This window comes from Grammomys surdaster, unplaced genomic scaffold, assembly GCF_004785775.1.
Source record: "Grammomys surdaster isolate TR1022 unplaced genomic scaffold, NIH_TR_1.0 208, whole genome shotgun sequence".
Lineage (NCBI taxonomy): Eukaryota > Metazoa > Chordata > Mammalia > Rodentia > Muridae > Grammomys > Grammomys surdaster.
Genome location: NW_021604653.1, coordinates 388,295 through 403,003, shown reverse-complemented (window position 1 = coordinate 403,003; position 14,709 = coordinate 388,295). Strand labels below are relative to the sequence as shown.

Sequence of the window (14,709 nt, the reverse complement as noted above, 5' to 3'; positions counted from 1 at the left end):
GGTCCTCTGCAAGAGCAGTCAGTATACTCTTAACTGCTGAGCCATCTCTGTAGTCTCCAACAGAATTCCTACTGCTAGTTAGCACTCCTGTTCTTCAGTGGTTTAAAAAGTGAAGCATTCATCAAACAGCATGTCCTTCTCAGAATATATGTAACTTGTATGATGTTGTTTTGTTTATTTTTTTGTTTTTAAAGACAAGAGTTTCTCTGTGTAACAGAGCCCTGGCTGTCCTGGACTCACTTTGTACACCAGGCTGGCCTTGAATTGACAGAGATCTGCCTGCCTCTATCTCCTGAGTGCTGAGATTAAAGGCATTCACTCCCATGCCTAGCTGATGTTTATTTGTTTGTTTTTGTTCTTTGGGGTTTTTTGTTGTTTTTCGAGACAGGGTTTCTCTGTATAGTCCTGGCTGTCCTGGAACTCACTCTGTAGACTAGGCTGGCCTCAAACTAAGAAATCCACCTCCCTATGCCTCCCAAGTGCTGGGATTAAAGGCGTGCACCACCACCGCCCGGCTGATTTTCTTTTAAAATAACTTTAACTGTGTAGATTTTCTTTTCCTGGGGTTAGGAAAGGAGACAGTGGGTTTAAGGACATTGGTCAGAGTTGTAATGTTTGGACAAGAGTTGAGGATGTAGTTCAGTTGGTAGAGCATTTGCCTAGCATGCATGGGCTAGCTTCTGTGTTCACCACCACAACATACACTCCAAAAGCTTGGTGCTACATGCCTGCAATCAGGATACTCAGAAAAAGGAGGCAAGAGGATCAGAAATTGCAGTTCATTCTTCTCATCACAATGAGCTTGAGGCTGGCTTATACATCCTATCTCAAAACCAAAACCAAAAAACATTTGAATGGAAACACAAAGTGCTTTAGGTTTTTAAATACAATTTTGACCATGCATGTTTAGGGACTTTGCCATATAAGATTACATATGTCCCAAGATATCTATGAATGTAGCCCTATATATTTGTGGATGAGAATGTCATGTAACAATGTCAAAATGTTCATCAGCTCTTCCTGAGTCTACAGAATACTTTTTTTATTTTTACTTTTAAGTCTTTAAAAAATATTTGTAAATTTTATTTAATGTGTATGAGTGTAAATCTGTCTGTTCACCACGTGCATGCCTGGTGTCAGTAGAGGCCAGAAGAGGGATAGGATCCCTTTGGACTGGAGTCTCAAATGCTTGTGAACTGCCATGTGGGTGCTGGAAATCGAACCTAGGTTCTGTGGAAGAGCAGCGGGTAATCTTAACTGAACAGCCATCTCTCCAGCCCCTATTAGTAAACCATCTTGTGGGACAGCGTATGTGATACTAAGATCTTTCTGTCTGGAGGAAAAAAGTCAGCTTTCCATCAGGCCCTCTGTGGGCGGCACTTCCTCGAGGCTCCACCCACTACGCACCGAGGTCCCGCCCATGGTCACTCAGTACCCGCCTCCTAGCTGCCTTCTTCCCGACAACCTTCGCGCGCGGCCTGACGCTCCGCTCCCCAAGATGGCGGCGGACAGTGAGGTGAGTTCTGCGCCCTGGGTGCATCTGTCACAGAGTTCTGCCGCCGACGTCAGTGGCCCGCTGCTTACTGTCTGTACTCTACTCTCTCCCCGCAGCCGGAGTCCGAAGTGTTTGAGATCACAGACTTCACCACAGCCTCAGAGTGGGAAAGGTGAGTAGTGTGTTTGCTCCTGTCTGGCCCCGGGCGGGATCACACAGGTGACGCTGGTTCTGAGGGAGACGCCCACGCTTCGTCTCTTCTGTGCCCTGGCAGCCTTGGCTTTTTTCGCATCAATCATACAGACAGGTCAGACTAACCTTCAGACTCCGCCTTTAAGACAAGTTGTGTTGACTTCGAAATCACCTCCCTGACACAGAAAACCATTTCCGAGGTCGCTCCTGTGTCTTCTGCTTTCCTGTCAGTTTGCCTCAGTTGTCATCAAAGTTGCCAGTTAAGCAGCTGCTGTGTTTGCTTCCTGTGTTTATTGGAAGAGGCTTTCCTTTAGAGTACCGATGATTGTTCATCTGCCGTCTTCCTACCACCTTCATCCTGTCTTCCAGAAATTAAAAGATTAAAATTCTAATATTTCCCTAATCCTTTCTTTTCTGTCCTTCCTCCCTTTCCACTCCTCCTTCTCTTCATGTTTACAAATAGGATGTTGACATACGTCTTTGGAGTGTTTTGATTCACTTCACTACATTTTAAACTTGGTCCTGTGCCTCGGCTTCCTGACCTTGTCAAACTCAGATGAACAACTGAGTTTCGATGAACATGTTTTATCACCTAAGTTATTTAAAAACTAAGTTTTTTGGCTTGATAGCTTAGATAGCTATTGAGGTTATTGTTGCAATGTTTGTAGACTTTACAAATGTGTGGCTCTCAGGTCAGTTGGTGACATAGGAAAATATAAAAGATCTTTGATGAAATAGTTTGACTTGTGTGCTCATCCCCACACTTCATCGAATCAGTAAAACTTAACACACTGGCAAGACTTTATGAGCAAGTACTGTGTGCCCGTAACTATCCTAAGATTGGGGAAATTAATACACCTTTAAAAAACTCCAACAAATAGTTAAAAATGCAAGCCAGTTGCTACTAACTACATAGAACCAGTTAAGTAGGGAAAGCGTGGACTACAAAATTGTTGGAGACATTTTTGTAGGGAGAAGATAGGAAATACCTGCTTTGAAATTGGGATGGGAGATGGAGGCTGGGTGAGCTGGCACCTGAGGGTAATCTTGGCTATTTGGGAAGGCTGAGTTGGATCACTTGCGCTAAGGAACCAAAACCAGCCTGAGCAATCTAACAGATACTGCCTCAAGAAAGAAAAGGGAAAATGGTTCAGGGTTTGGTTAGAGATGAGAAGGAACTGACATTGCTAGACATGTAAGTGAGGAATTATCACTGGCAAATAAATAAAAATAATACAGCGAGATCAGTTTCCAAAGCCAAAGTGGAGGAATCTCGAGTTGGTGCACTTGACTGAAAGTTCTCAAACTTGATTATGCATCAGAACTTGCTGGTCTCTACTCTCAGTGTTTCCTATGTTAGGTTTTAGGTCAGATCCCCAGATTTGCTTTTCTAACATGGTCCCAGGTAATACAGATGCCAGCAGATCAGAAGACCATATTTAGAAAGCACTGCTGCTTAAGAAAGTGGTCAGAGATTTTGGTCCTATGGTACAAGGGTTGTTTGGTTTAAGTTGTTACATTGTGGTAAAATGAAGTAAGCAGTTTACATTGATTCATAAAGTGGAACTGTAATTAGTTGAATTGAATGAACTAGATTTAGGTAGATGAGCTTAGTGTAAGTCTGAGGGAGACTTCATTTATGTAAGTCAATTATGAAACTTCAGTTTCATGCCTAAATGAAAAAATACATATCAAACAAGAGTGCACTTTTCGGCATGTTGACTTTAAAGTTGATATTTTGAAGGTAGGTAGAAAAATATGATGGTCTTGGAGGGTGAGTGGTAAGGAAACATCAATGATTAGTGTTTGGAATGGAAAAATGACCATTTTTCCCTAGTTAAATAATTTAAAATTTCCTGAGGGGAGCTGGAGAGATGCTTAGAGGTTAAGAATACCATACACTTCCAAAAGACCCAGATTCAATTCCCAGCACCCACATGGCAGCTCACAACTGTCTAAAACTCCAGTTCCAGGTTATTTAACACCCTCATATAAACATACATGCAGGAGAAACACCAATGCCCATAAAATAATTTTTTTTTTTAAAAAAAGCCCTTTTCCCTGCTGTGTGAAGGTAGAGGCTCAGGTGCTCAGAGTTGGCTTCTCCCATAATTCACTGCACTCTTACCAATGCCAGAAGTGTAATGGATGCCAGCGCTGCTTCACAAGAGGTGCGGAAGACTACCCTTAGCCATGACGACTTAGCGTATGGGACACACTAGGCTGCAGAGCCTTAGACAAGCACTAGGCACACCTTCGTGTGCTCATACCCAGTTGTGACGAGCTTATGTCAAGTTGGTGGAGGCACTTTGTGCTTGGGGATCAAATCAACTTGATTAAGGTTGATGACAGTAATTAGGAATGGGTAGGCCTCTGTAAAATTGATCATCATAAAGTGATGGGTTTTGTCAGAGGATTTCAAATGCAAGAACTAAATGCGACTTTGAAGTTTCTTAAGCCTTATTTTACTATTTGGATGAAAAGTTCTTCTCAGTATTGAATGAAAATAAGGACATGAATGGTCCTAAGCATGGTTGAGAAGGTTTATTATAAATATGAAGGAGAGATCAGGGAGAGGCATCTGGAAGAGGTCAGACAAAACTGGGCCAGCAAACTGAACTGGCCATGAGAGGTAGTTGGGGAGAAGAGAGAGCAAAGAGAACACAGCCAGATGGCTGGGCTACATAGGAACAGAAGCTAGGGGAAGGGGAGCAAAGCTCTGGGTGGAGCTGGAGAGGTAGAGACTGAGGGAGTCTAGAGGGGAGCAGAGACCGTGATATTCTAATAGGCACCACTAGCACAGGTTAATGGGAGAGCAGTATGTTCCTGTTGCCAGAGATGAGGAGAATGACTCCTTGTAGCAAGTAGGAACAAAGGTCCCTAGGAAATGTTGGCTTTTGTCTAAATGTCAGACTGGCAAAAGGAAGTTCTGAGACCTAACAAGTATGCTATATACCATACAGATAATTTATTAAGAGGACTAAGTAAAACTTTGAGTGTCCATGTGTAAGACACAGTGTAAGTCATTAGGGATTTAGTAGCTTGTAAAAGCAGATAAGGCTTGGTATACTCATTGACCTGGGTTCAATCCCTAGCACTGTAGTAAAAAAAGAAATGGGGTGTGTTCTCCCTCCTTCCCTCCCTTCTCTCTCCCCTTCCCTCTCTCTCTCCTTCCCTCCCTCCTTCCTTCCCTCCCTCCCCCCCCTTTCATTTTTGATTTCTTGAGACAGAGTTTCTCTGTGCAGCCCTGGCTGCCCTGAAACTTGAACTGTAGATCAGGCTGAGCTCAAACTCAGATCCACCTGCCTCTGCCTTCTGAGTGCTGGGATTAAAGGCGTGTACCACTACACATATACCCTTCCCATCCCCTGGCTAAGGGTCCTGCTCTTATTGAAAGTATAATCTAGCAGAAGAAATAGACATGAATCAGATAATGTGACTAGTCTGTAATTATAAGTTAACATAAAAGCTACAAAGGGGAAATGGAAAGAAACCTGTTTTTCCAAAAGCATGTACAAAAGAACTTAGTATAGGAAAAGGAGTAAGTGACTCATCAGCTAAGATACAGAGAACTGTTAAAGTTACTGCAGTTTTCTAGTCGTTTCAGTATTTGTAGAATATAATTGTCTCCTAGCCAGTGCTAGAATTCATAAGTATTTTAAGATGTTTCTTTGGGATTGGAGAGGTGACTCAGCAGGTAAGAACATTGGCTGCTTTCCCAAAGGTCCTGAGTTCATTTCCAGCACCCACATAGTGTTCACGACCATGTGTAGCAGGATCTGATGCCCCCTTCCTTCTGTCATGCAGCTGTACAGTCAAATAGAGCATGCAAACATAAATACATATTTTTTAATAAAGATGGTTCTTTTACTCTGAAAATTATTTTTAAAATTATTTTTATTATAGCAATAATACCTTGTAGTAAAAAAAATACATTTAAACCTTCTACAAGGATAGCTATTAAGCTGGGTAATGGTGGCGCACACCTTTAATCCTGGCACTTGGGAGGCAGAGGCAGGCGGATTTCTGAGTTCGAGGCCAGCCTGGTCTACAGAGTGAGTTCCAGGACAGCCAGGGCTACACAGAGAAACCCTGTCTCGAAAAACCAAAAAAAAAAAAAAAAAAAAAGATAGCTATTAAATTTTGACATATTTTCTTTTAATTGTGTGTGTGTAAATTTTTTTTTTTTTTACATCAAACTATATCAGTGCTTATTTCTACAGCTTTCTTTTTTCACTTAACATACGGATCTTTTTCTTATTTCCTCAGCTGTTACTCAGAACCGTTTTTAATGGGTATGCATTGGTCTACTGAATTGAAATTTTAAGGACTTAATAGAAGGTTCAGTTAAATCATAAGCTGATTTATTATTTGATGTCATTACTGTTTTAAAAGAAATACATTAACTCATAATGTCAATGAAGAAAAAAATCTGATGTCTTTGACTACAGTTGATTTTAGTTACTCTAGAAACACTTGCTAGATGTGTTAGGTAGCAATTGCAGCTGCTAGATTGGATCACATTCCTCTAATATAAGCAGCTTAACAGTTTTCATTTGCTAATGTTCAAGTTCCTTTGCTAGTCAAGTGTAGTCTACTTTTAAAGATTTGCTTTATCATATGTGTAAAGTGCTTTTGTTTGAATGCCTGTGTGTGTATCACATGTGTGTCTGGTACCATCAGGCCAGAAGAAGGCATTGGATCTTCTAGAACTAGAGTTACAGGTAGTTGTGAGCCACTATGTTGGGGCTGGGAATGAAGATTTTAAGGGCAGGGAAAAGTGATCAGTTGTATAGCCATCCTTAATTAGTATTAATTTAATCTGCCAGGTTTTTCTTCTCTGCCAAATTTATTTTATCATATTAAAGGAAGAATTGTTCTTAGTGTATGTTTTGTGGAAAGAATGCTTTTATTGGGTGAATAGATTTAAATGATTCAAAATTTAAGAATTCTTTAGACAACATTGTTTCTACCTTTATTTTATATCCTTAAGTCAGGCTCACATATTAAACTTGTTGAGCATTCTCTAATCAAAATGTTAGGATGTAAGGAAATGTCTTTTTAAAGAAATTGAATAGTACTAGGAAAAAATGTTTGGTTATATATTTAGAAAGTTTTCCCTCCTTCTTAGGTTTATTTCCAAAGTTGAAGAAGTATTGAATGACTGGAAACTGATTGGACACTCTCTGGGAAAGCCACTGGAAAAGGTCAGATCTGTTTGCTTTTATCTCTAGATTGGTATTTACTTTGAAATCTTTATTTTTATGCCCCTTGCTACAAATAATGGATTTGCATTAAAATGTTGAATTTTTAAGTTATAAAAAGTCTTAATGAACATCAAATGAACATCTGGAAGAATTTGAGTTTGAATTTGTAGCAAATGATATATGTAAAATATTTGTATGACTTATTAATTGATTGATTTGGATTTTACTGAGATAGGCTCCCACTGTGTAGCTCTGGCTGTTCTATAGATCACTGTAGTGACTAGGCTAGCCTGGAACTCCAAGAAGTCCACCTGTTTCTACCTTCCCAGTGTTGGAATTAAAGGCTTGTGTCACCAGGATTTGCTTGTGAAACTTTTTAAAATCATATTTATATATGATACATTTCTTTGTATGGCTTCATTAATTTCTTCTGAGTTTACTTTTCTCAAAATCTTAAGTTTTCCTTTACCCAGCAAATACTTTTTCCTTTTTTTTTAATTGATCAGAGAGAAATTGGACTTACCAATAGTTCATTTAGTAAGAAAACTTCTTGTTAAAATAATTTATGTAATTATCAGCTACAGTTACTTTACTTAGTTTGTATTGATAATGTGCTAATAAACTACACTTTAGATGTTTCCTCAAGAGAATATTTTGAGAATAGACTCTCAGTTTACTGAAGGGATATAATTTGATCTTAAGCTTATGTTGATGCTTAAGTAATTTAAAAAAAAAGCGTGCATGTGTGCGCGCACACACACATATACATACACACATATTTGTAGGTATGAATTGGTTCTCTCCTTCCATGAAGTGGGTCCTGGGGAGTCAAAGTAGGTCATCAGTCAGTGGTATCAATTGATACTAGGCTGGCTTTGAACTTACAGAGATCCACCTGCCTCTGTCACCTTAGTGCTTGGATTCAAGGCATGCATCACTACCACCACCTGGCTCCTATTCTTTCAAAGTAAAATTGATCATTGTTTTTATTATACTGAAAAGACCTTTCAATCTCAATATTTGCTAGAAGGTTTCAGCTTCATGGCAGTGATAACGGAATTTAGATAGTAAGATCCTTTTCCTGTATGAATATGAGCAAACTACATATAGGAATTGCAGTATTTAAAGATATGTTGCAATTTACAGAGTAAATTGATGTCCTATATTAAAATATTCTCATTTAAATTTTTGAATAAAGAAAACAATGTGAAGTTCTCAAACACAGATATTTCTGTTGCACTTGAAACACATACATAGCAACATTCGTATGGATTCCAGCAAGATCAATTGAAGATGAATTGAGCTGGCTGTATCTGAAAGTCCAAAACTGCTGTTTTAAAAACAAGAGCTATCCCAGGTACTTCTGAGATCTGATATTAAATTCTTTTTTTTTCTTTTTCCATATTTTATTAAACTTGAGTTGTTGCTTTAAAAAAAACAGCATTATCAAAGATGCATCTGTACAAACATTTTACAAAAGAAAACTTTCTAGTATCAGCTACATCAAGGGCAAGCAGAAAAATAGATACAGTTTAACAAAGACATTTAAAATGACTTCAGACGTTGGAATGGCAGATGAACACTACACAGGATCAGTTAGTGAACTGCTCTTCTTTTCCTGAAGGTTGTGAGGCAGGGAGCGAATGGATCACCAACAACCCAGGATAGCAAAGTGCTACTCTCCCATTTCAAACCGCTTAAGACTTTGGGTAGATTCAAGTCATTGGGAAACGACTGGGCTGTCTGGCACTAGCTTCTTAAGCAAGCTACCAAGTCTCTGCTTAACTCTCTGAGTCAGGGTTCTGGTGACTGGACAAGGAATTTCAGAAATGCGTCCTTCAAAATCAAGGCGAGGAGGTGACCTGAACTCAGCATTTAGAGAACTTGTTTGCGGAGAGAGAAGGAAGAGGTCACAACTGGGAGGAAAATTACCTCGTGACTAAGAATCAACATCATCTGGTCTGAGATACAGAGGAAGCCCGGGAATCTACAAGCTAGGTTCGAGTCTCATCTTCCCCAGTTCCTTAAAGCTCTACTTTTTTTGTATTTTCCCCAACTTCCTCCGGTTGGTGACCATCAAAACCACCACACTGGCCAATAGCGCCACCGCGACGGCAATGAGGCTGGCGGTGAGGTGTGACTCGCCTTTGATGCCCCGTTTGAAGTAGTAGACAGCTCAGCGATGTCTTTCTCTCAAGCCCGTCTGCCAGGCTTTCTGCCACAGCTCTGTCTGGATGGTGGGCTCTTCATAATCCACCACGGACAGGAAGCTGGGGTGCAGCTTGTCGCTGCAGGTTGGAGGGTCGGGTCAGTTGGTCAATCGGTCGGTCGGTGGCACAACTCAATGAGGATATGGTGGGTTCGAAGCGCAGGCTCAGGTCTCCCTTGTCCATGCGTTGTACCACCACACCAAAGTCTGGTTGCAGCAGCCCTTGTCACACTCAGGGTTGTAGAGCCATTGTTGTCCAGGATCGCGCGCTTGCTCCCTGATATTCCATTCTTGAGTCGTTTGTTTTATATCTGTTTACTAAGTACTTGGTGTGAATCAGGTGATAGTGGTAGAAACAATGAACAAAGTAAGATCCATGCTGCCATCGAGGTTAAAGTGAGAGAGAACTAACGAGGAAAAGAGGTTAAGACACTAGATGAGGGTCTAAATGGGTACACGTTTATAGTGGCTTCATACTCCAGGCACATAGTTGAGGATGATCCTGTTAGCTCGGATCCCATTTCTTTCTTAGTGCATTGACACATGGAGAAAGCTGCAGATTTTAAAATGAACTCCACTGGTAGGATTAAAGAAAGTGTAGATGACAGGGTTAATTTGGTATAGCGCTCAGGAGGCAGAAGCAGGTGGACCTCAGTGGTTCTAGGACAGCCAGGGCTACACACACACCCTGTCTTGAAAAACAAAAGTTTAGATAATGCTTAAGTTTTCATACATATAAAAGGCAGTGATTACCAGTTCTCATCTACTGAGAGGGAATTTAAAATAAATTAGTGTTCTAAAATTTAATTTTGGGCTTGGGGAGATGACTCAGCAGTTAGGTACCTGAGTTTGAGTCCCACATTCATGATGGGCAACTCATAACTGTCTATCTCCAGCTCCAGGGGTTATGACATTTTTTTTCTGTATTCTGTGGGTACCATCACTCACATGTTCACGCATCTGTCCCATAGATAGACACATATTAAAAACAAATCTTAAAACATCTTACAGACAATTTCAAAATAAAAAATGTATAAGATAGTATAATAAACTCTGATTACCCAGTTTTAGCAGTTAATCTTTGTCCAGTTCTTGTTCAGTTGTTCCCCTGTCTACTTCCTTGACTGCCTACTAGATTTTTGAAATAGGTTCCTTTTTTTCCCCCTCCCAGAGGCAGGTTTTGCTGTGTAGCTCTTACTTGATCATCCTTAGCCTGGAAGTGGAGGCTGTAGAATTTTTTGTGTTCACCAAATTCCAGGTTAATTTGGACAATGTATAAAGACCCCATTTCAGCAGAAAAATCTATACTAGCCACAGGGCTACATAATAAGATCTTACCTAAAATATATATATAAAGAAAGAAGAAAAGCTAAGTCAGGCAGTGGTGGCACATACCTTTAGTCCCAGCACTGGTGGTAGAAGCAGGCTGATTTCTGTGAGTTTGAGGACAGCCTGGTCTACAGAGTGAGTTCTAAGACAGCCAGGGCTAAATTAGACCCTGTCTCGAAAAACCAAAAGAACAACAAAAAACTTATACATTAAAAACTTGCAAAAAGCTGGGTGGTGGTGGCGCACGCCTTTAATCCTAGCACTTGGGAGGCAGAGGCAGGCGGATTTCTGAGTTCGAGGCCAGCCTGGTCTACAGAGTGAATTCCAGAACAGCTGGGGCTACACAGAAACCCTGCCTCGAAAAAAAAAAAAACTTGCAAAAATATGAAATAGTGTTACATTTCTGTTTTTCTGGAAAACATCATTAGAAAGTCATTGACATAGAAGTTATTTCTATAGTAAGTGATGCAATAAATATTTTTAATTGTTTCTTATTTATTTGGTGCTGGGAATTGAGTCTGAGGCTTTAGGCATGCTAAGTACATGCTCTACCAGTAAGTCATACTACCAGATGCTTCCTTTTAAGTTGAAGTATGGAATCAGTAATTTCTTAGAGTACAACTAGATCCTAGGTCCAAACAGTCAAGAATCACTGTGCCAGACAAAAAGATATGAACTTGCAAATCTCATCAGATACATTTCCTCTCCTAGGTGAACTCCTCTTCAGTTTGTGGTAACATTTAACTACTCTACAGAGCCTTTAAGATATCCTTTGGAGGACGGGAGAGATGGCTTAGTCAGTGGTTAAGAACACTCACTGCTTTTCCAGAGGGCCTGAGTTTGGTGCCCAGCGCCCACATTGAGCAGCTCATAACCATCTGTAACTCCAGCTCCAAGGAATCCAGCTCTCTCCACTTTTCTACTTTTCCTCTGTAGGCACACACACAGAGAAACACAGTGAAGTTTAAAAACTTCTCCAGCTAGATTCATTTTTATCTGAAGGAGAGTTTTTGTGACCGGGCTACTTGACCATTTTAGAATTTGAAGTGCTGGGAAATGACTTAAGAGGGGCTGTCAGTTATTGAGCATATACTGTGGAACCATACGCTATTATTGGGACTATGCTTGTGGACTTACTTAACCCTTAAATAAGCTAAAGTGACGAGGTAATATCCTACTCAATGAGTGTGGAATGAGGTCTGGAGTTCATGTAGTTCCGTTATTTTGCCAGCAGTTAATGAAAGTAGGGTTAAAGCAAGGTCTCACCTTTCAAATGCATAGTGTTTTACTGTTGTACTTGGTGGATTGTGCTATGATGAAATTTAAGTAAATGTAATATTACTTAGAAGAATTAAAGTATATTTGTAAGGGAACTTTTTGAATTTCGGTGTTTTGGGCTTTGTAAGACAGATGAATCCATAATCTTACTTAAAGTTGGGTGAAAATTAAGGAAATGACCTTTGAAATTCTTTTAGCTTTGAAATTTTAGATTCTGTGTAGCTGGCAAAAATTACAAGTGCTGTTTCTGCAATGTTAAATTTAGACATGTCATGATCTTGTAATAGACTGACTGTCACCCCTCTGAAAAAGTCACAGAGGAAGGAAAAGTCATTAATTAGCGTTAGAATAGTAATAAAGGAATAGTGACTCCTGTAGCGCTAATGTGTGTTTGGAGTTTTCATGCTCAGAAGACTGGAAGGACATTGACTTCCATTCTTAGAAGTTCATCAGCAAGTGTAAATGAATTTAGCTGTAGTTTTTCTCTAGCTTTTCCATAAGTTAGATTTGGAACAGATACAAACTAAATAGTTGGGATTCCTTTATTTGCGTTCACTCAAACATTGAATGCTTTGTGAATCACTGAAGTAGTGGAATAGAGGGTTTTTTAAACTTTTAAGTTTTTAAGAAATTAGATGAGATTCAAACACTGAAAAATTCAATGTTTCTAAAATGTAGTGAAAAAAAAAAGCAACATTGAGCTGCTTACACAGCTTTTTTAGGGAAATAGGACCATTTAAAATAAGATCTTTTTGTTTTGTTTTTTCATTTTCATTTTTGTCTAAGGAGTAACCATAATGGTGACGTGTCTTTGGGTATCATATAGGAAAATAATTGGTATTTTATTATGTCTCCTAATTTGGGGAAGATGTTTGTTACATTTGGTAATGGTTGACCTTTTTACTTTAGCTGTGTAAATGGCAAATGCTCTTTTTAGTAACAGCGGTGCCTGTGGGCTGTAAAGTGATACCGCTTATGTTAGAGTTCTGGTTTTGTTGCTCCTCTGTGTGTGACACTGCACTGTCAGTCAGCATTAGCTGTTACTACTGCTCTCTGTTAGATATGTTCAGAGGCTAGTGAATGACAAGTAAGAAGGACTACACACAAATAAAATAAAAGCATGTAGGACAACTAACGCATTTTTGGTAATAAGAATGATTCATTGTTCCTTGGAGTACCTAGCTGTTAAACCTAATACCTAAGTGGGGGTGTTAGAATGAATCCATGGCTGAAAAGTTCAAGTTTGTTTAAGATAGATGAGAGGTCTCTGTGGACTTTCTTAGATGTTGCTCAATATTATGTATTTTTAAACTAAAGGAATGATAAATAAAATTTTTAGCATGTAAGTTTGTAAAGTCGTCAATATAAATCTTGAAACAATCTTGTCTGAGACATATGTTGATAACAATAGAACCATACAAATATTTTTTTTTCATTTTTTGAGATTTTAATCACAACATTTCTCCTCTTTTCTTCCTCCAAACCCTCCCATATAACCGCCCCCTCTTGAATTCATGGTCCTTTTTTTCATTGTTTTTGCATGCATGCATATGTCTGTATAAATACACATATAGACATATTTGTACACACATATATATGCTTTAGTATATACTTTACATACATACATACATACATACATACATACTTATTTCTAAATATAACATGTTTGATCTATATAGTGCTACCTGTATGCATTTTTTTCAGGGCTGACTGATTGGCACTGAGCAACCAGTTTGTGTGCTCTTCTCTGGGAAAGGCCACCTCTTCCATTTCCTGCTTTCCTCAGTCGTCTATAGTTCTTTGTGTAGAATTGAGACCTTGTGGGCTTTACTTTGTCCATTTTGGCATGTTGATTGGAGTCATCCTTGTTCAGCTTTCTTTGGGCAGTTATGTTGGTGAGAGTTTTAGGGTGTAGCTTCTAATATTATTAGGAAACACAATCTTAAAGCAAACTCCTTGTCCTCTAGCTCGTTACAGTCTTTCTTCTCTTTTGCAATCTTCCTGAATCATAGGAGTTGTACAGGAGTTACAGGAGTGTTTTGCAGATGTATACCATTGGGACTGGGGTCTACAACTTTGCATTTTGACTGGTTGTGGTTTTTTTTTTTTATAATGTTCTCCATCATTGCAAAGAGATGTTTACTTGATGAGGGGTGAAGACTACACTTTAACTATGAGTATAAAGACAAATGTTTATAGATTGTTGTTAGCGGTTATGCTGGTTTAGTAAATTAGTGGCTGTAGATTCTCCAGTAACCATGACTTCACTCATACTGAATACTTAACTACATTTCCAGTACCAGTCCTAGTTTCCCTCTCGTTGATGGGGTCTTAAGTTTATTAGAGAGCAGTTATTACCACTCATATATGTGTGCTACTACTGCATCTGTAGTTACTGTGCATGTTGGTCATTGTTGTGGTTCATAAGCATCGTGGCTGGGTAGGCCTGTTGGTTGCCTCCCTTCTTTGGAAGCTTGCATGACACCTTCTGTTACCGTGAAAGCTAGTTAGTACTCAGGGAGGGGGCATTCAGATCAGTTGCAGCTCAAGGGGCTCTGGGCTCTGATTCTGAAGTACATGGAATCTGCAGCAATAGGAATTCACCTTCTCCCTCTGGAGGATAACCAAGGGCAACAGCATAGGCTGTATGTCTTGGGAGTCTCTTGGACAGCTTTGGCCAACAGCTCAAAAGAAGGCTTTTCAAGTCTGATGGTATTGGGGTTTTTGTTAGGTGGTCTTTGGTTATTGGAGGGAACATCATTAGCCCACATGAGAAAGATTCATTAAAAAGTATGTGTTTGTTTACACATTTATATTGTATTATAATATGTTATAATATACTCATGGTATAAAATTATATTAAATGTATGTTATATTAAAGTTATATATTATAAAATATATTACAGATTTGTGTGTACAGTTAATAGTATGATTTCTTATGACTTAAGACATCTTTTTTTTTATTAAACTAATAAAATTTATTTTAAAATATACAACTC

General features: G+C 39.2%; 1 protein-coding gene and 1 pseudogene across 1 annotated transcript in view; one reads left to right on the top strand and one right to left on the bottom strand.

Annotated features, from left to right (window-relative positions):
• The first annotated feature begins 1,456 nt into the window (after positions 1-1,456).
• Rab3gap1 (RAB3 GTPase activating protein catalytic subunit 1) overlaps positions 1,457-14,709 on the top strand; it is a 65,881-nt gene continuing 52,628 nt past the window's right edge. The window contains exons 1-3 of the mRNA XM_028771472.1: positions 1,457-1,516; positions 1,612-1,667; positions 6,819-6,894. Coding sequence (XP_028627305.1) covers positions 1,499-1,516; positions 1,612-1,667; positions 6,819-6,894 — 150 coding nt within the window. The 5' untranslated portion in view covers positions 1,457-1,498. The remainder of the gene's footprint in view (positions 1,517-1,611; positions 1,668-6,818; positions 6,895-14,709) is intronic.
• LOC114624544 lies at positions 8,882-10,391 on the bottom strand (annotated as a pseudogene).